Source organism: Oryzias melastigma, linkage group LG1 (assembly GCF_002922805.2).
Source record: "Oryzias melastigma strain HK-1 linkage group LG1, ASM292280v2, whole genome shotgun sequence".
Taxonomy (NCBI): Eukaryota; Metazoa; Chordata; class Actinopteri; order Beloniformes; family Adrianichthyidae; genus Oryzias; species Oryzias melastigma.
The window spans coordinates 17,816,086-17,838,184 of record NC_050512.1 but is presented as its reverse complement, the minus strand read 5'-3'; the positions used below and the strand labels follow the sequence as shown (position 1 = coordinate 17,838,184).

The 22,099-nt window shown below is 38.5% G+C and overlaps 1 protein-coding gene across 4 annotated transcripts; it reads left to right on the top strand.

The window, feature by feature from the left end:
- The first annotated feature begins 1,179 nt into the window (after positions 1-1,179).
- Positions 1,180-21,716, top strand: acsl1a (acyl-CoA synthetase long chain family member 1a). 4 transcript variants are annotated; one of them, XM_024289750.2, is made up of 21 exons: positions 1,180-1,326; positions 11,743-11,948; positions 12,253-12,370; positions 12,455-12,519; positions 13,287-13,388; positions 14,583-14,682; positions 14,768-14,943; positions 15,238-15,270; positions 15,365-15,416; positions 15,531-15,604; positions 16,928-17,005; positions 17,700-17,834; positions 17,974-18,108; positions 18,322-18,417; positions 18,492-18,564; positions 18,702-18,790; positions 19,817-19,933; positions 20,017-20,160; positions 20,267-20,368; positions 20,437-20,508; positions 20,652-21,716. In XM_024289750.2, the coding sequence occupies exons 2-21, from the start codon at positions 11,754-11,756 to the stop codon at positions 20,790-20,792; spliced, it is 2,097 nt and encodes a 698-aa protein (XP_024145518.1). In that variant the 5' UTR covers positions 1,180-1,326; positions 11,743-11,753; the 3' UTR covers positions 20,793-21,716. The 4 variants fall into 4 exon arrangements, with proteins under 4 accessions (XP_024145518.1, XP_024145520.1, XP_036068456.1 ...); XM_024289752.2 differs by lacking the exon at positions 16,928-17,005 and adding an exon at positions 16,776-16,853; XM_036212563.1 differs by lacking the exon at positions 1,180-1,326 and adding an exon at positions 1,348-1,368.
- The last annotated feature ends 383 nt before the right edge of the window (positions 21,717-22,099 follow it).

Here is a 22,099-nt window from a genome sequence, read left to right as displayed (position 1 = left end):
CACATAGTATTACTGCTATTTGGAGTAGTTTCCAATGATTAATTGTTTAATTTGACCCTTTAATATTTTATTAATATATGTGACATTTTTCATTCATACTCACAGGTTTTTAAAAAATCAAACCACTATTTAACACTTTCTGTAGAGATATCTGTTTATATTTTAAAGAAAAAAAAAGTTTATAAAAAGCAAAAATACAGGAATATTGTCCAATTTCATTAAAGTAAACAAGTTGTACGAAATTGCATCATTTGTTTTGGATTGTGTTTTCTTTTTTTGGTTGATTTATTCTTAGATTTATTTCTTTTTCGTTTTATTTCTTTATATCCTGCCCATGTTTTCTGAATGTAATCATTTTTAAGTTATAATAAAAATAAATGAACAAATAAAAATAAATAAAACTTGTTTCTTAGTGAGATCTGGCAGATTTAAAGACAAAATAATGCAAACGTCTAAAGAAAGGTCTGTTTGATCTTAAAGTGAATTTTAATTACTTTAAACACCAAAAAGCTTTTGAAATGTTTTTTTTTTTTTTTGGAAAGTTAGTGGCTACCACTGTTCACTGTTTGTTTATTTTATTCATCAGCAAAGTTTGCATTTAAATTTCCCTGTGGCAAATTCAAGATGTTGTATTACAACGTTTTATTATAATCTCGTAGACTGAGTGCAAAAAGTATCCACCGGCGTTTAGTACAACAACTCTAACGTCACTTTGGATTGATGCAGCTGTGTACAGAGACGCCACATGCACGACAACTGCACTGCACTTTAGCCAATGAGCGGCGACTTCTCACAAAGTAGTTGGGGCAGCATGTAAAGGTACCTCCTATTGGCTGAAAGCTTCACCAGCGAAACTAAACAGACAAGTCTGTGGCTGGTGTTGCCAGATCGGGAGAATTTCCCCCCTAATTGGGTTTCCTTTGAAGTAAATGATTTGAAAGCGTTTTTGCTGTATTTTATCGAGATGAAGCTATTTTTTCAGGGTTGTCAGAAACTGTTTTTGAACAGCATTCTACATGTTGTTTGTTTAAAAGAGAAAATCAACTGAATGATTAATTCGAATTATTGGTTAATATGGTAAAATGTATAGTTGTCAAATATCATTTACTGCACAGATAATTTATAATAAAAATAACTATTTGACTGACTCTACCCTGAATGTCTTGCTGTTATAAAGTGTCAGGTTGTGATCATAACTGTTTCCTTCTTTGAGGAACTGGCGGGTTTGACGTTTCAGCTCGCGCTGGAAATCATTTATCAGATCTGGCAACTTTGCCGCCCCTGTTTCTCCTGGAGAATCTCGATAAAGTGTGCCGCTGTCCACAGGTCAGTACAACATTACCCACCTAAAAGCTAACATACGCCGTGGTACGTGGATGAAGGGGATGTTTAGTGTAGTTTTCTCAGAAAACAGCAGCCGGGTTTGAGGCTTTGAAAGAGCAGCTGCTTTTGTTCGCGCTTTAAATAGAACAGAAGCGAAGCCAGTTTCTCTACGGCGTCTGTCTCATCATCATTTCCGTTCATTTCACGATGTCCGCGTTACACAGCGTCTGTCTGTGTGAGGCGGCAGCGGTTTGATGTGAAAACGCCGCGCGGGAGTCTTTCATTAAGCTAGCTCAGCAGCAGAATGGGAGTGAACGAGGCTGCTCACGAGCCAGACATGGACACGTAGTGCCAGAGATGATTACATATCCAGTGTCCATTGTTACTTTGGTCGCGAAACTTTTTTGCTTCTTTCCTCTCGTTGTCTTTATTGAAATATTGTATGAGCGCGCGCGCCCTTACGCGTGCCGCTGCGTTCGCTTTTAAATGAAGAAAACACAGAGGAGCTATTATCTTATTGTTCATGTGGTGGCATCCCGCCACTTTGTTCATAAGCGCGTGTGGCTTTGTGTGTGCGCGTGCGCGCTCACGTGTGTTTACAGTGGAGCCGACATTTCATTTGGTTTTCTCTTGTTTTTACAAAAAAAAAATTAGTTATAAACAAACATATTGTGACGCATCTTTAAAAAAAGGTTACGTCACTGTCGTAAAATCAGCAGATTTCTCATGAAAAACAAGTTCGATAAATGTCTTCTTTTTTGTTTTGCTTTTGTGAGGAAGGTAGTGAAAACAAACATTAAAACATAGAGTGTGCCACATTGCTGTTTTCGTACGATAATATTGTAGGATGGTGTTGCTTGGCAACCAGCAGAAATTTCAGAATAGGGGTATGGCAGGACACTGGGCTGTCTCTACAAACACATTTGAAGCATTGAAGGTCTAAATCAGGTAGAAGGGGATATTCACAAGCTCCTACTGCCCCTGCAATGCTCATTAACATATGTACTTATTTATATGGTAATTAATCAATTACATAATTGTACAGTTTAAATGATTACAATAATGAACCCATGTTGACATTGATGTAACAAAAATATTAGATAGGATATCTGTGGTCCTCTTGGTTTGTGCTATTCCACATAATTTTATTTTTTGAGGAAAAATGGGTATGAGTTTTTATGGGTTGATTCATTATTTGATAATGGTAAATCATTAATACATGCAAGTTTATAACGATAAAAAAACACAAGGATAGTTATAGAAATTAACATTTGAGACCTCCAATGTTTTGGTCTTTTAAGCATGTTATTGTAGAATTTGTCCTACAATATTGGACATAAATAAGGAACATGGAGCCCAAAATGGTAAAGTATTTTTTAAATCAAATCATGAATCAGGGGCAGAAGAAAAAGAAAGAGATATATAATTTTAAATCGGTTTGTAGCAGTGAAGTAGAACTTACAATAGCAACCTCTCTGCTCTCCACTCTGATGCATCTACTTGTTGATGACTAGATCAATGTATGTCTTTGTTCTCCTCGTCCAAGCTGGTATCTGGTTCAAAACTGTAGGACTGGATAGCTCCAATATTGCTATATTATTTTGATGCACCGGTAATGTTAGGTTGGGGTTGTGAGGGGCCGTAAGCTACAGGAAGAGGGTGCAAACAAATGAATAACGGGAAGTAGGGGCAGGCTTACTCTGCGTCAATCATCGCCCCCACAACTCAGAATTCAAATTTATAATGAACTGCTGCTGCTCTGCACAAATTATGTTCGGGAAAACGACAGTTTTAAAAATTCTTTTTGCTGATTTTGTACATGTTAATATGACTATTTATAAATGAATGTTGCAAGTATTTTCCATCACTAATATACACAATTAAAAATAAAATGCAACAAAAACAAATATTTAAAGAAATAAGCAACACATGATATTTAAAGTCTCACTCCAACTATATATTTTTTCATTGTAAAATTGTTCCCAGGAGTCATTTAGTTATGACTATAATATTTGTGGCCAAAATCAAAAAGTTTGTTTCATATTTTAAGACATATTTTCTGCAGTTCAGCTGGAGTTCATTATAAATGTTGTGGGCAGGACCGTTTAGATGGAGTTAGCCAAGTTCAAAACACCAAAAGCATAATTTTTATTGGGATGGGTCTTTAAATATGTCAAGTTTTATCTGCAACACTGCAAAAAGTAGTTTCTTTTTTCTGTATCTATAATTTTTCATACTGAACCCAGACAAAGTGAATGCATTTTTTCTAAATAGCTATTTAATCTTAATTTAGTTTAATTTAATTGTCACTCAGTGTATCCTCATTTAATCAGGGAATTTCTTTAATTCGTGGCTCTAACATGAACACCTGTTCAGAGCTCTGAAACTCAACTGTTTTTATCAGGCTATCTTTTGCTCCCCTTGTTTATATGTGCCGTAGATATTTAAGAGATTAGAAATGTTCCTCTTAGAGTAGAGACACAAAGACAACCTCTTAGGAGGCAGAAGTGATTGACATGGTTTTAGATGTTTTGATCAACTTTCAGAATCCTTTGCTTGCTCTTGCCAACCTCTTATTCTGATAGTGCTGTAGCAGATAGAGATGCACCTCATGCTGGGAGCATTGTCTTGCAAACTCCTCTTACTCAGAACTTAGGAACGCAGATTTAAGGAAGTGCTTTTTCCGCTTCTGTTTCGACCATTCTGCGCAGTCACATGATTGACATTAAAGTGGCCGCAAATATGCAACTTTACGCCCGTTTTAGGAGCACAGGGCCACCAGTGAGTGCAGATTGACTGCCGTCACTTAACTCGTCATTTGAGAATACCAGCATCAGGCGACTTGTGTTTTGGGTTTGCCAGCAGGCTGAAAAATCTGATGTTTACACAACATGTAGCATTGATGTGCAACCTCTAAAGCAGGAATCGGAGATCTCAAAGGAAGTCATCTCGTTCCAGAAGTCTGGATAGTTGCATCCTTCACTGAATGGAAATTTTTTTATTCAAAACAATTGAGTGGGAGTTAAAAAAATAAAGTCAGGGGTGTGCCTTTACCTTAGACAAAAAGAAGAAAAGGGATCACATTTTTTAATGGAAGAAGATTTGGGTGTGTCATTTTATTAGGATTTTGTCCAAAAGCTGACTTGATTTTGACTTGAAGTGTTTTTATCGAAGTCAACAGGCCTGCTTTTGTGCCATGCCGTGTCAGCTGCTCAGCGGTTTAGCTGAGTGACAGCTTGAATACTGTTTCTGTTCATCTGCTTGTTAAAGTGCAACTCCTCTGCATACCGTACCTCCTCTGTGAAAGTGATAAGAAGAAACAAAAATCTTTAGAGCTCAAGTGTTTATTTGCAGTGGCTGATGATAATGCATCAAAGCTTAATAAGTATAAATTATTAATTTAAAGGATCCTGTTTCTCCAGATCAATACAACATCATCACTCTATATGTCAAAAGGTTCAGAGCAGAGCTGGTTTCCACTCTCCTGTGCCAGTGTCATGCTGATGCTCTGATGCTGCTTGTTACTGACAGGTGTGCGACCTTTGTCCCACTCCACGCCCCCCCGACTATATATTTCTCCGCCGTCCGCCTACGTGACGGGGGGTGTGTGCTTTCAATCAGAGGGTCAGGACTTTTCGTCTTCATGCTGGTTAGCTTGTCAAAGGTCATCCTCGATTTCCTGACGCCGCAGTTCTGAGTCAAACGAAGACTCGCAGAACCCTGAAAAGACGTTACTCAAGTTGCTCCAGCCCCTCCCACCTCTTGATCCGCCACTTGTTGTGGCGTGCCAGTTGCCCCTCCTTGTCTGGGCGAGTTGACTTTCATTTACACATACGGATTGTACCCGTGAACCTTCAGGGGGTGCCGGTAAATCCAGTTGAGTTGATTGTAACCCCTGGAGCTGTTTGTATTTTTCAATGACCTCATTGTAGTGTGAAGATTTTAAAAACATCCTAGAATTTTAGTTCCTGCAGTAATCTGGATCTGAATCTACAGTAATCCCTTTCTTTATATAAGAGGAGGCAAAGGAGCTATCAGTTTACTTTTTCTACACACATGAATGTAGTTCACTTTCAGCTTATCCCTTTCGGGGTCGCCACAGCGTAACAGCACCCACTGTTTCGCATCAGTGATTTGGCAGAGTTTTTACACCGGATGCCCTTCCTGACGCAACCCTGTATTTGAGGGGCACATGAATAAATCATTTAAATTTTATTCGCTAAATCTTTCTATTTTACAGGTGCACCTGTGACTAAAATAATGTCAAGTTATCACTCATCATAATGTAGCCGAAATTAAGTGTCTATAAAAATCTACTATGGTTAAAATCGTGTTTTTGGTGTTCTTCATGTGTTTTTGTGGCATTTTTCTCAAGATCTTGGAAAAATACAAAGAAAATTATGTTTAGAATTGCATCTCTGAGTATTTCTTTTTTCAAATTGTAAAAGTACAGAAAAGGGCTTTTTGAATAAGCTTGTAGTTGTGACGTAAAAGCTACAATCAGCAAGGTATAAGCTTCCTGGTTTCCTCTCTGATGCATCCGCTTGTAGACAATTAGATCCATGTACATCTTCGTTTTCCTTCGTCTAAGCTGTCATCAGGCTCAAAACTATACGTTGTGCGGTGATGATAGGTTAGGGGCGTGAGGGACTGTAGGTTAGCGGAAGAGAGTCTAAACCAGGGGTCTGAAACCGCTTGCCACTCTTTTGTCCCTCCGGCTCTTTGGCTCATGCAAATAATTTGAATGAATACATTTTTTAAATTTTGGTTCATTTGTTTTAGTATTTATTAAGTTTTGACATTTATGTTTAGATATTTAACATGTCAGATAACTGAGCAAAATTATTGCAAAAGCTTAAATTTATTATTAGTAGAATACATTTAAAGTACATATTCTTATCAGCTGCTTCACAACAGTGCTTAGTTTCTGTTAAGGGACACCATTCTTCAAAGAATTTAATTGCACTTATATGTATACATTTTGCATTCAAAAGCTGACTTCACACCAATGTTGTTTATGAAAAAAAGTGACCAAAGTCACAATGATAGAAATGTCATATTTTACTTTTTCTTGTTCTTAGTTTAAGTACATCTGCTGCAACAGGAAAATCTGATTTTATACACGCTGTTTTTTTTTTCTTTTGGAAGTTGTATGCTGCCAAAAGTAATATAAGCTAAATTTGTTATGTAGAAAAATATAACACTTATAATTCAACAATTGTAAACATTTAAAATTACATTTTAAAAGTGAGTGGCATCATGGTCACAATATAGATAAAGAATAATTTTGTAAACAAAGTGGCTCTCACTGTGGTTTGGTCTGTGAAAAACTGGTCCAATTGGCGCTTTTAGCATTTAAGGTTGCAGAGTACCCCTGGTCTAAACAGGTGGATGATGGGAAGTGGGGATGGGCTTACTCCACGCCAACCAATACTCCCAACTACAACTCAGAGGTGACTTTCTGATTAACTAATACCAGAAATTCTTAGAAAATGACACAGGTTTTTTAATTTTTTCCAAAAACAGCATAATCATAATTTAAAGATCACTGGGAAAACTTTTACAATAGATCAAAAGAGGATGTGTGGGACTTTAACCACTAAAATCAACAAACACTTGTGATGTTAACACATTTCTTAGAAATTTGCTTCCAAGTTTAAGACCAAAAGGGAGGAAATAGTAAATTCCTAAATGCTTCACTAATAAACCTTCACCAGTGAAACATGACTCACAGCTGACATCAAAGATGTTTGGGGGGGGAATGAAAATCATAAAAATGAATAACCCCTTATTGTTGGAAATGAGTTTAATCAGTACGAGTCCCTTTAAGAAATACTAGTATAACCGTACGTTGGGAATAGTTGATATAAAATGTATCCAAATTGGTTTGATTTCTATTGTGTGAAGGCTCTGAGTGTTAACAGCTTGTTGATAAAGCACAAACAATCAGAATAAATACTTGGGAGTTATGTTTGACATGAGGTGGACCTGCTGCTCACTTTCACACAGATATCTCTTCACTTCAGAGAAACAGCGGGGCGGCCCCTCTCTGTGCTTTAGAATCGTGACTCCGTCGCTGGGGGTTTTGGGTCGATCGGTTAATGAACAGTGGAGCTTCAATCTGACTTAGCCAGTTTGTCTTCATGTTGTGTTATGTGTCAAATGACCCTGCTGCCCTGCCCACCTCCCTCCTCCCCCTCCTCCCGCCGTCTTGTGTTGGCGTGCTCGGGTGTGGGGTGACTGCTAAACCTGCTCTCCAATTGGCTTCCTATCCTCCCAGGCCAAGTATGGAGAACTGAAGTAATGGGGGTGGGCTGGGGCTGCGGGAGAACCAGGAGTACCTTTTACCTTTTGGTAGTCAAGCGTGACAGTCGGCATGTTCTACTATTGCCCACCTGACACAAATGGGGAGGGGGTGTTTTTACTGTCCCTTACCATGTCATAAGTAAGGACCAAAGTAAAATTATGATTACATTTTAATGGGGACGATATGCCTTTTGGAAAAAAAATTTACAAAATATTTTTGTAAAGTCGATTCAGGTTTGTGCTTCTGTTAGGGTTTTTGGTGAGACTACATTTTTCTAGTATTTTTCAGTATTTGATTTTTTTTTCATAAAACAGTATGCCAATGTGAAAATAGTTTAAAAATAATTAAGTTAGTCATAGAGTAGCTGGTAAAAATAGCTCCGCCAATGATTTCCAGGTTTAAGATACCATAAGTTAACAAGTTAGGCCTAATCAAAAGTCTTCCTCTACCACTACGGCTTTTCCCAACTCTTCCAATTGTAGGGGCATTTGAAGCTTTAGTTGGTGTCCAAAATAGTTTTTTTTTTTTAATTAATTAAAGAAGAATGTGTGGGGACTTAGAGTTGTGTATCCCTCCCCCGTGTATGAAAAATATTAACATCAAATCAATATCCTTGATATAGACTGTTTTAAGCCTATCTAGTAATGCCGAAAGGACAACTCGTTAACTAGTGATAGAAAAATGCGAACAATTTAACTAGTAATATTTTAGATGGTTTCTAATTAGTTAGTAAGCACAAATAGCGCCCAATAGTAAAACAGTGCACAGTTTTAAATATTACTGGTTAACTAGATCAAATCTTTGGCTGTCACTAGTTAAGTAGTTGTACTTTAGTTTTAACATTACTAGTTAGGCTTATAACAGCCTTATATCAAGGACATTGTTTTGATGTTAAAAAATTTGTGCCATGGCTGGGAGGGTCTCCTCTGTCACGCTCTGCCACTGAAGGGAAAGGCATTTCTTCACGTGGGTGTGCTCTGAAGACCTGAAGTTCACATATAAATTTTGGAAATGACTTTTTGTTTTAGCATAATTTTTTTTAAAGGTATAAAACTGATGTTTTGTATTTTAGGAGCACTGGCAGCTACGTGCTAACGTAACTGACCGGTGACTATTTATCGGGTCATTGAGGGATAGTAATGTCCAGATATGAGGACACTTTTTTTTATAACTCTCTGTTTGGAGGGCTAAATGTGAGGTAGGGAGAAGCTGTATGGGTGGAATTCAGATTTAGCCCAAGTGTCTTAAAAAGGAGAAGACAGAACTTGTCACCAATTGAAGATCCTTGTAAATATCTCGTCTGTGCCTCCCTTAGAATTCTGACCGTGTAAATTACACAGGACTCTGTTTAAAAAACTCCAATTAAATGTGAAGTTTTGAAGGTGTCAGAGGTAAAGTTGAGCTGAAAACCAGTTTTAAAATGCAGTTTTAGTCAGTATTAATAGAGAACCTTACATCAAAGGGAGTTTTTACAGCATTTCAATCACTAGACTGCATCTTAGTAGTTATCTAAAGTTGTTTTCTTATTTGTTTTATATCTATAATGAACAGGAATTACACAAAATAATAACTAAAACAGAACATTACATATTTGTCAGCACAATGTTGCTGTTATTGTACCTCCCTAAATTGAAAGTGATAAAATTATTACTTCTATTAGTGCTCTGTGCACCCAACCTACTTAAGCCTCTAATTATTCTCTCATCCATGCGATATATGTGAGAAAAAGCAGGTCAGAGGATAAATCAGGTTGTATACACTTTTTATAAACTGTGTCAAGCTTGTCTAACTTGATCCCAAGCAGCGCTACAACTGCAAACACACATCTGTAATGTGCGATAAGATGCTGGTCGATGATTGAATAGTTGGACATTTATGGCCACGGATGCTTCAGTGGATACTTGGAGACATATGTGCTCAGAGAGGTGGAAGTCTTCTTGTGCATTAGGTATACAATAAAAACAAAAACAGTAAAGTCATTGTGGCTTCTGATTAACCTGCGCTGTGCCCTTGTGCTGTGTGGTGAGCGGGCTGCAGCGTCTCGTGCGTCTGTGTTTCTGTCTGGAAAGGGGCGTGGCCTCTGCTATTCATAGTTGTGAGAACTTCAGAGGTCTATTAGAGGTCAGTGTGCGTCCTTCTAATAGCAACTGCAGCAGCGACGAGCCTTTCAGAAAACCATATCTTCCCGCTGCGAGCAGTCAGGACTTTCCTTGATCACATTCTATAGAACTGTAAGTACTGACGCTAAAATCTACCTTCACCATCAACTCTGAGCTTTTTAAAAAATCGGTTTAGCTGCATTGAAAACAGAACTGGACGTGATGTGCTTTCTTGCCGGCTTACAGTAGCACCTGCTAAACTGAGGCACCTTAAGTTTCTCTGTCCTTTCACAAATGACATGTTCTGTTGTTGACTGCATGGAGAGCTGAATCACCGCTGTATGCACTCTGTGGTCTCACGTAGATTTACAACAAATTCATATTCAGCACAGTCTGCTGTATTTATTTCACTTTATTTTTAGTTTGTTTGACATCTTTTCCATACGACTTTATCCGAGCTGGCGCTGCCCCGATTTGTCATGAGGTTGATGTTAATAATAGAAGTAGGTGAGAAGTCAATTGTTACCTCCATGGTGGATGTTCACGTCATTTACCTTCAATTTAGAGGTCAGATCTGAGTTTCCAGATAAGATAATATACTCACTCATTTAATATATTTTGTATTAGTTTAGATTTAAGTTTGGGTCTTATTTGGTGACAAATTGTTACTAGTTAGTTTCTTTTTTGCTTGTGGCTCCAATAATTTATTTTAGTTTGTAACTCCAGTCGCTCCTTTTAAACTTATCTGACTGCAAAATGAACATTTTATAAACGCACCACCATATGCTCAAGTCTTTATAGAGGGAGGCTTTGGAGTCCCAGTGAGCTCATCTCCAAAAAATCCACAAGCTGATGACTTTTCTTCATTCCAGACACCAGAGGTCCAACATCTGTTTGTGGTGTCAGCAGCACTGAGGTTTGGGATTAGAAAATGTGAGCCGAATCATGGGCCTTACTTGTGACTTTGGTCTTTATCGGAGCTTTAAATTTGATAAACAAAAGTAGAGGAACCACAACACATGACAAATGATGGCATGTTTAACAAAAACAAGAGCAGGGAAGAAAACTGAAAACAGGAGCACTGTTGCTGCTGCTTCCATTGGAAATGACCAGATGCATTTAGCTGATAGAAGAACATACTTGAAGGTGGCTGGTGTTAGAGTGGAGGATGCTGAAGACAGACTTAGATAAAAGAAGCTGATTCGCTGTGGCGACCCCTGAAGGGAAAAGCCGAAAGGAAAAGAAGAAGAAGACAAAGAAGAAAGCTTACCGGATTAACTGATATTCTGAGTATACGTTTGCATGTATCTTTATAAAGCAGAAGCTTTATCTTTGTCATCTGGTTTACCAAACTGTATTAAAAAAGAAACAACTCATTTAGCCTAAGTAACCACAGGTTATTTTTACAAAGTTGCATTATAAAAAATAAAATCAGATGGTAAAATACTTGAGTACAATCACCTTTTATGAACCTTAACGCATGGCAGTGGAAGCACAATTATTTAGTGTTGTTTTTCTGACACAACTTGGTCTGTACAAAAAAATAATATTTTTTTTCTTTAAAAGAAATCCCTGAGAGATTTGTTCTTAAGTAAAAAAAAATGATTATCTGAAAAACACAAGTGTCTGTTCTTTATTTGTTTCTTTAACTGTTTTAGCACTTTCACTTGAGTTTGCTAATTTAATGTAAAGGCTAACTTTATGTTAATCATTTGAGATGGAATTTCATTTTCAGCTCTAACTTGACTAATTGCAGAATTTTAAAGGGATGGTTTTGGCTTTAGACACAGTAAAAAGGTGTTAACATTCAGATCGGCATGAAGGTCAGAAAGGACAAAGCAGAAAGCCTCTAGTGACCTTAAATTGTCCGCTAACAAACCAGTTCATGGAAAGAATTAAAAAAAAATCAACCTAAAGGTGGGAAAAGGGGACGGTTTTTTTGAAACTTGGATTTGCGGTAGAGCTTAAATGCATCTGTCTGACGCTCTCCTTTCTTTCTTTCTCCCTGGACAGTCAGTGTAGTCATGCAGGCTCAGGAAGTCCTGAGACAGCTGCGGATTCCCGAGCTGGATGACTTTCGGCAGTATGTTCGAGGCTTCCCCACAAACGCGCTCATGGGAATGGGGGCCTTCGCCGCCATCACCACCTACTGGTTTGCAACCCGGCCCAAAGCCCTCAAACCGCCATGTGATCTTGGAGTGCAGTCAGTGGAAATCCCAGTAAGTGACTGATTTTTTTTTATATTTTTGTTTTTGAGTTCTGGTCTTTTCACTGGTAAAATCGCCTGGTATAAAACATCTTGTGCACAAACAGACTATCCAGTTTAGCTCATTCCACAAAAATGGTATTGAAGCTTCAGAAACATTATCAAAGCAGATTTTCAGATAGGATTTTTAAATAAGGAAGGCCTAATGCTAGCTCTAAATTTAAAATTGTGACTGGATAGTGTTCTTTGTCTGAGCAAAGTATTTACTTTAAGGCAACTGAAAGAGAAAGTTGTCTTAAGTCAGATGTATTTTCTAGGGTGGAGAACGTGCTCGAAGATCAGCGCTGAACGACAACAACGACGACTACATGACCCACTACTACAATGATGCACGCACACTATATGAAGTGTTCCAGCGAGGCCTCAGAGTGTCAAGTAAGAGGATTCAGTGCATCAACGAAACAAGACACATACCTTCAAACTGAGTAGAGAGAAAAAACTGGTTATTTTTTTGTGCAGATAATGGACCTTGTCTCGGGTCAAGGAAACCAAACCAGCCGTATGAGTGGGAGTCTTATCAGGAGGTAAGACTTATGCTGCAATTAGAGGCATCAAGTTTCCATATTAAGTCAATATAGAGATTTAATCTCAGGTTTTGTGGAGCAATTTGGACGTCAGGCGCGGTTAGGTTGACATGCAAATCAGGCACTAAGCTTTGGGGATGTGACAGTTTCAGTGACTCAATCAAAGGGTAGAAAAAGTATTTAATGTTTAATGGAACTATTTTTGCCCTGAACTTCCATCCATTTTCTTAACCCGCTGAGGCTGTGGGATTGATGGAGACTGTCCCGATTACTGTTGGATGAAGGCGGAATACACCCTGGATAGGTCACGTGCCTGTCACGGAGCCCATGGAGCTGGAGTGATCGTTCCCGCTACGCTACCCAGCCACAGAGTAGCAAGCTAGTGAGCTCTGCTTCCCAGGGTCCGGCAGTCATAGTGTGTGCCGCTGCCCAAGCTGCTGGTCCCTGGGAAGCAGAGCTTACCGCTGGCGGTTGGGTGCCCGGCAGACGCCGCGGGTGCCATCATAGCAAACATGATCGCTCTAGTTCCATGGGATTATCATTTTTGGCTCCATAGTGGCTAACGTGTGCTAGTAAACAGTCAAAAAAACAAAAGTAGACCCTCCCTGCATGTCTACGATGTGCTAAGCGTGCGTTCAAGACCAAACCAGCCCTCTTTAACGCCTGGTGTGTACGTAGCTTCAGACTACAGGCATACTCTGAAGCTAAGATGTCTCAACATCAGTCTGTGTTTGACTCCAACATAATGCTGTGCTGTTTCCTCTCAGGTGATGGACAGAGCTGAGAACATTGGCTCTGCTCTCCTACACAGAGGACACTCTAACACAGGAGACAAGTTCATCGGCATCTTTTCCCAGAACAGACCAGAGGTGACGCTCGCCTCCTCATCCCTTTGCACTTGCATGACATCCTTGTATTGAAACGTAGTGAAAAGTAGTGGATAAAGGTTGGATCTTACTGACTTGACAACAGGCTGTGAAGGATTTGCAGATGTTCCTAAAGTTCTTTATAGAGATTAAAAAAATAAATACTTGACTAATCTGTTTTTTATTTTATTTTTATTATTGTTATTATGACAGTCCCTCCCAAACCTGGACTAACCAACATCACTCTGTTGGTTAAAAAATGTCAGGTTTATCGTAAAGTTGAACCTAAACTAAGTCTAATGAAGGGAATGAGAGTGTTGAGGTACATTTATGTTACATGTAAGTGAACCGCAGATGGATAGTCGTCTATTAAGAGTTAACCATTAGATGTCACGCCAAAAAAAGCTTATTTCTGTGTGAAGCTAATGGTGAGCAAAAGCACTGCCCTAGTTTAGGATTTTAGAGGTGTAAGAATTTTGGTGGTTGGCTTGAGGTTTCAACTATGGTGGCCTTGAAGTTCAAATCCCATCAACATATCCCTCAACACAAAAATAAAAACCACAATAACAATGAAAAAAGAACATTAATTAATATAAAAGGAGCATTAGATTTCAGAAATTAAGTAATTTCAAGACGATGTATTAAAAAAATAAACAAAATAAGAATCCAGAAAAGGTACTGATTGGATGATGTCATTTGTTTATCTTTTCATTTGTTTTAAATAGTTTGGATTTCTTTAATTTAGATTAAAAAGCAATGTTTTTTTTAAACATTTGTTTTGTTCTTTTTTATTTCATTGTGAAACTTTAATATGTTTTTGTGTGATGTGTTGATGTAATTTTGCACTTTAGGGCCTCCGTATTCTAATCTTTTGAAAGAAGATTTTCTGTACACTAGTAAAAGCTTAACTTTTTTGAGTTATATGTCTGTCAGAATTATTTTCCAATCAGTGAACGAATAGTTATGATTTCATTAATGACTTTCCAGTTCTCCTTGGTTAAATTTGCATGTATTATTTCTATACTATATACAAATACATGCTGCAATTACATTCAAAAGTTTGAATTTTATCCAGGGCTGTAATGTGTTTTTTAAAGGAATATTTGTTTGGATGGAACGGTAAAGACCACATTTTTATATTGTTCTATTTTTACAACAAAATTCAAATGTCTCATACTTGCTACTTTTCCCCTTTAGTGGACCATTTCAGAACTGGCATGCTACACATACTCCTTGGTGGTGGTTCCACTGTACGACACCCTGGGCACAGAGTCCATTGGTTACATCCTGGACAGAGGTACATCACAGACGAAGCTTTAACACCAATCAAAGCAGATGCAGCCCCCCACAAATAACTAATTCAAATGACTTGTGTCCCTCAGCGGCCATCTCCACAGTGATCTGTGACGTCCCCGAGAAGGCTCGGATGATTCTGGACTCTGTCAAAGGACAAGGGAAAACAGTGAAGACCATTGTTCTCATGGAGGCTTTCGACAGCGAGTTGGAGGCGCGTGGGCAAGAGAGCGGCGTCGACATTATGAGTTTGAAGCAGTTTGAGGTAAAAAAAAAAAAATAACAAGCAAATAACAAGCAAAATTTACACTGATAAATATAAATGTATAAGTATATTGGTAGTACATTTTGAGGGTTTATTTTCAACCTTCATTTATCCAGGGAGGTTAGTTCAGGACAATTTCTCATGTACAATGATGATCTGAGTTTGCAGTGACAATACAAAAACAGAATGACCGTTACATACAAATACAACATCTTCACACATCAATATTTACAATAACAAGACAGAAGGAGACCCACAAAAACACTTAATAATTTAAAACTTGATGTCTTTCAGGCCATTGGTAAGGCTAACCCACAGACGCATGTGGTAAGTAACAACTTGTTGAATTCCAGATAAAAGATACAACATTTTTCCACTTCAACACAACAGCAATTACAACCAAACTCTGTTTTACATGCAGCTTCCCAAAACAAACGACCTTGCTATCGTCTGCTTCACATCTGGCACCACAGGTATCTAGAAAAAAGGAAAAAAAATCGAACATTTGGAGAACCTCATACCTCATTCACGCTCTCCATTCCACTTTATCCTCTTGTTTTTTCCCTTTTTGTTTTGTTTTCATTCAGGAGACCCTAAGGGTGCAATGCTGACACATCAAAACATCATCTCCAACACCGCAGCCTTCATTAAAATCACACAGGTAAACTCTCCCTAAAGACACGTCCTTCTTCACCAGCTCTTCATGAAACTGTTTTACTTCTCTTTCAGACATTAATAGATTTTAAAAGTATTATTACACTTTTGTTAAAGGGTTGAACATTTTGATTTATGCATTAAGACTGTTTTGGATTCTACATACTGTAGAAGGCATGTAAATGTGCTTTTCACGCTTCTGCATTCAATACTCTCACAATGACGCGAAACTACCCACATTTTTAAGACTGTTTGGGGCTCTACGTACAGTACAAAACGCGCAACCACTGAACGCTTGTTGAAAGTTAACCCAGGTCAGACTTTGACCAATTGGAAACTAAAATGTGGTAGTGATGTATGGATGGTGTCCCTTCCCTTCTACAATCTAATTCACAAAAGTGACAAACATTTGAAAATTGATCACGGAGGAGAAATTATTTGGATGGAATTATTTGACACCAAGTCATTCATATATCAGAATAGAGCTGTGAAAAAAAGCCTGGAGCAAGAATCAGGAGATTTCCACCTCTTCGACTTTTCACATCAAGCCTCTTTCAACTGTAGGTGACAGACATGCACTAGTAAAAAAAAAAAAAAAAGAAGAGGAAGAAGCCCCTCCCTGCTTGTCTAGTGTGAACATCATATGCATTCAGGAATTTAACCTGTTACTGAACCTGCCTCACTTGCCCGGTGTGAACATAGCTTTACAGTTTACCTTTTCAGTAGGGCTGCACAATGTAAAGAAAAGTCAAGATGTGCGATATTAGTGATCAAGATTGCGATGACGATATGACTTATGAACAAATAGCAAAGCAAAAACCACTGCAACAGTTTTATTTAAATGAGTCAGCATAACTTAAATTATATTAAAAATGACCCTTGTCTATTTAAGACATATGTGTAAAGGGCTCTATTTAATTTGTTAAACTCTTCAAGCTACCATTAGCATGCGAGTAAACATTAAAGGTAACTATTTATTGCTGTTTTGCAGCACACATATTGCACAGGCTGATTTTGGGATAAATTTGCAATTTATTATGCAGACTTACTTTTCAGGCATCCATCGTTATCCTGTTTTTCTTTATAGCTGTCTGTTCAAACTTATAAACCCTCTGTGATGCTCTTCCTGTTCCGTGCTGACCTCTCTCATCCACTCTTTGGTGTCTGATGTTGCTCAGGCCACACTAAAGGCCAGTCCAAAAGATGTGCTCATCTCCTTCCTCCCTCTGGCCCACATGTTTGAGAGGGTGGTGGAGGTACAGTATCTGCGGTGTTTGACGTTCACACTTGCATGTTTTTTTTGTGTGTGTGTTGTGTGTGTCCTCTGCAGGTCCACTGCATGCTGAGCTTCCATGACATTCACATATCCTACCTCCCCCTCGCTCACATGTTTGAGAGGGTTGTGCAGGTATGTTATGAGGCTTCTCACATTGCACTGCATTTTTTTTCTCCAATGATGTCTTTGCCAGTAACTTTATTCTATTTAAACTCACGCCCTGAATGTCAACAATTTCCTCCCAAACTTCTGCTGAGCAATCCACCGAAGAGCTCCCTGTTCAAACAAAGATGAGTCAACAAAAGTGCCAGCTTAATCTGGGAATAAATAAAGATGTTTTTTTTATTTTTAAAAGTTAAAGTAAAAGACAAAAAAGGTATTGGTTCATTTAAAGGAATCAAAACAAGGGAAAAAACAGTCAAAATACATGGATATATCAAATCTATTTGGGATATTAATAGACATATTTGCACATTGAATCCATTAAATGTTAAAACTGTCAAATAAAGTTTCAGTAAGTGCTTGAAAGAACATTGGAATAAGTAAATTGATAGAATCCCACCCCTATAATGTTTTACTTAACCTAGTTTAATATAGCTGGCTTATTAAATTATTAAACAGAACATCTGATTTTTAAATACCATATATATTTTTTAAGCTCATCAAAATAAAGTAGTGTATGATAGAGGTGCCGACCAGCATCTGATCCTCAATAACTGCATTTGGAATGTTGTGAATTCTTTTGACAACAGTGCACTCTTGTGGTCAAAGGAGGTTTGTCCGGCCATGCTCGTTTGCAGCAGCTGAATAAAATCTGTGTCCTCAGGGTGTTGTCCTCATCCATGGAGCAAGAATAGGCTACTTCCAGGGGGACATCCGACTCTTGATGGACGACCTGAAGACTCTGCAGCCAACAGTCTTCCCCGTGGTCCCTCGTCTCCTCAACCGCATGTTTGACAAGGTCGGTAAATCAAGATCTGTTGATTATTTAGTTTATTCTAATTTGCTTTAGATCTTATCTCTTGTGCAGTTGCACGTGTGGTTTGTCAGGCAGATACTTTTGCTCTTATAGCTGGAGTTTCCTCCTCTTGTTCCCTCAGGTGTTCAGTCAGGCCAATACTCCCCTGAAGAGATGGATGCTGGACTTTGCGTTCAGAAGGAAAGAGTCAGAGCTGAAGAACGGAGTGGTTAGAACGGACAGCATGTGGGACAAACTCATCTTCAAGAAAGTGCAGGTAAACGCTGACATTTCTCCAAATCCAGGGCTTGGGAGGGCTTCTTTTATTAACATCTGGTCCTGGCAATCAGCAGCAGGTAGGACAGAGAGAAAACAAGCAGGTCAGCGGCCTTTGAGGGCTGGATGTGGACACTCCTGCTCTAGATTCAGCTGAATGTAAAAAAAAAAAAAAACCCTCTGTTGACTAAACTTCTGTGTTTGCTGTCTGCAGGCGAGTCTGGGGGGTCGTGTGAGACTTATGATCACTGGAGCCGCTCCGGTGTCCCCCACCATCCTGACCTTCCTGAGAGCTGCTCTCGGCTGTCAGGTGAGTCCGGCTCTCATCCCCCGGGCTGATGGACATTTTTTTTAACTAACTCTTTTGTTTTCTGATTTCAACAGTTTTATGAAGGTTACGGACAAACTGAATGCACAGCTGGGTGCTCCATGTCGATGCCTGGAGACTGGTCAGCAGGTAGGAGGTTCACAGTTTCAGCACATTTGATTGTTTAGCCTTTTGCACAGAGAAAACTGCTTTCCTACTGTAGTTCTACGAAAGTCAGGAAGTACGCTGTGTAGCTCAGTACTCAGAAAGTAATATTATGCCATCAGGTCACGTCGGGCCTCCTTTACCTTGCAATGCAATAAAGTTGGTGGATGTGGCTGAAATGAATTACCTGGCAGCCAACGGAGAAGGAGAGGTGAGAAACACGATTATCTTATGCATTGACTAAATCACAAAATCTAAAGCTGGGATTGAGTGTCAAAAAACAAAATTTATGTGATTTCCTCTAACAAATGCTTAGTTCATTTTCTAAAACAGTTTGATGAAATGTTTATGTGGATTCTGAAACCTAATTTGTTTGGTCCTGTATGACAGTTTTCACATAATTAGTGGTGAAACGGTTCATAGGTGATCAATAGCCAAGGTTCAGCACACGTGTACCCTGCACCCTCTGAAAACTACATTTTTTAGATGTATCAATTGTGATCCAAATATGATTCTGAATCATTTTATTAATTTTAAATAATCAATCACCGAAAAGTTTATATGATAGGTATCAAGCGGATACTCATCTGACTGGCTCTGATTGTGGCCATTTGGAATTGGATAAAAATTCATGCGGTGTTTAATTTATGTTACACCAAAATTAAATATGTAGAGAACACAACACATTTGCCAAATCACAATGTGCGTATAGCTAAACACCATTAATTCAGTTTGACATGAGTTTCGATAAAGCTGGTCTGATGATAAAATGTAACATTATCCTATTTATGGTTGTTGAGTTCAGGGAAAATGTGTCCCTTTTGATGCTATGAAAGATTTTTTTTACTAATTCTTTTCATGTCATAATTTTTATGTTCTCAATAAAAGTTTAACAGGTAGATACCGATGTTGTCTTAACTTAAAAATGCACTTTGGTGGAGAAAAATAAGTAATATTGACCTAGTCTCTTGAAGTAAAGAGAAACATTTCTAAAAAAAAATACAGATCTGGGATACATTGGTAATTGTTTCATAATCGAATCGTTTAATAATCTAATCATTCCCTCCTGAATCGTAATTGCATCAAATCGTGAGGTGCCTCAAGATTCCCATACATTTTTGAGTATACTTCAAACAAAACGAAAACCTGCCACAAAGCTGACAAGAAGACAGATTTATAATCATAATCAAATCATTTTGTTTTCATTAACTAACAAACGCTTGTGATTATGCTTTAGGTGTGTGTCAAAGGACCAAATGTTTTTCTGGGGTACCTGAAAGACCCCGACAGAACCGCCGAGGCCATCGACAAGGATGGATGGCTGCACACTGGAGACATTGCCAAATGGCTTCCTGTAAGCAAAGAAAAGTTAACATGGAGTCTGGCTGTTGGTGTTTTCCAGACCTTGATGTGGACTTCTCCTGTGGTGCGTTTCAGAATGGAACTCTAAAGATCATCGACAGGAAGAAGCACATCTTCAAGCTGGCACAAGGCGAGTACATCGCTCCGGAGAAAATAGAAACCGTCTATAACCGCAGCGATCCAGTGGCCCAAATATTTGTTCACGGTGACAGTTTACAGGTGAGTGATGACTCCGTCCCAAACGCCCGGTGAAGAGACCAAATCGGTTTCTGTGTGAACACTGTAAACACCTCTGATCTGTTTCTTATTTATGATTTCTTTAAAGGCGTGTCTGGTGGGGATAGTGGTGCCGGATCCAGACTTTTTACCCATTTGGGGCCAGAAGAAAGGCTTTGAAGGAACTTATTCTGACTTGTGCAAAAACAAGGTCTGATGATGTGATGATGTGAATGTAGAGCTCTGCCGGCAGCACGCTGACGTTTCTCTGCTCTTTAGGATGTGAAGGCAGCCATTCTTGAGGACATTCTCACTCTGGGCAAAGAAGCAGGACTCAAGTCTTTTGAGCAGGTAGCTGTTGTATTTTTTTTTCATCTGTTCAGTTCCTATTAATGAATGGCTAGAGCTTTAACTTTCAAAATCAGTTTAGTTTTCTATATAACCTTATTTCAAAATCAAATTTTTAGGTTAAAATCTGAATTTTCTGTCTGCAGGTTCGAGATATCGCGTTACACACTGAAATGTTTTCTGTCCAAAACGGCCTGCTGACTCCGACGCTGAAGGCCAAAAGGACTGAGCTGCGGAACCGCTTCAGGGAACAGATTGATGAACTTTATGCCAAAATAAAGATGTGAGGTGAAATGAAAATATCGTCTGTGGAGAGGTAAACAGATCATTGAGTCAGAGGACGGGCTGCATTCTTTCTGCCAGGACAGTCTAAGTGAGTTTGCAGAAGTTTCAAACAAATTTGGGAAAATAAAAACCACCTAAATATTAGTTTTAGTTTAAAGTAATCATTTTAGTAAATATGGGCTAAAGGGTTCAAATGAATATAGAAGTGCTTTGTACTGCCACAAATTCACTCCACAAAAGTCCTAAAAATATTTCTTTTTTGAAAGTAAACTAAAGATTTTACAGTAACTGATATAAACTATTTATATATCAAAATATTTAAAGTTTTGGAAATCTATGTAAATTCACAACTTACACAGCTGTAAATAGTGTTTGTGCTGGCAAAGCGTGTTTGTATGCGGGGCGTCTTTCCTGTCGCTCTGATCTCCTGCATTCCTGTCTCACTGCTGCAGGTCAAACAGCTGACTTCATTCGCCTGCTTTAAAGCACAATTAACTGCGTCTGGGATTTCTGTGCCTTTTGGGTTGTTTTTATCTAACGGCGCATGTAAGATATTCAGTGTTGCTAATGTACTGTACGTGACGAGACCTCTTCACAGTGCCCTTTCAGATTTCAGTGCCACAGGCTGTGGAACAAAGTTCCCTCACTGCCATTTGTATATTGCACATTTGGTTAGAATAATATGTAATACGGAGACAATTGTGTTTGCTTTGAATGAATTCATTGTGGGTTATTGGTTGGTCATCGTCTTCATCTCATCTGTGGTGATTTTTAAATGTTCTGAGTGGGGATTTTTACTGCACTTTGCCATTATAGGACACGTTTCCATGGAGATTCAAGGATCATTTTTGAAATAAGTGCAGTTTAGTGTAAAGCATAGGATCTGTTTTTGTCCATTGAGATGAATAAAGCATTTTTAAACTTTACATTCACAAGTGTGCTTCATTGAAAAGCTGTTTCAGCTCCCCCAGGTAAATAAATGATTTTGCTGCCTGGAATATGTTGTAATAAGTATTTTAATTTTAAAAATAAAATAACCACTCAAAAAAAATTAATAACATGTCCTTCCTTGGGGGGGACGTGAATCATCAACCTTTGCAACAGAAAACTTGTTTAACTCTTGAAAATATTGTCAAAAACTTTTTATGTGCTGCCTCCTACAGGTCGAAACGATGTATTACAGTTAAATTTCATGATTGGTCAAAGTCCCACATTGTTTCAGAAGTCTCCAAGCCCCACCCCTTTGACTGAATTTTCCAATTTCAGCTGTGGATGGAGTCAGCCTCCATTTCCCTGTTTGGTTACCCTT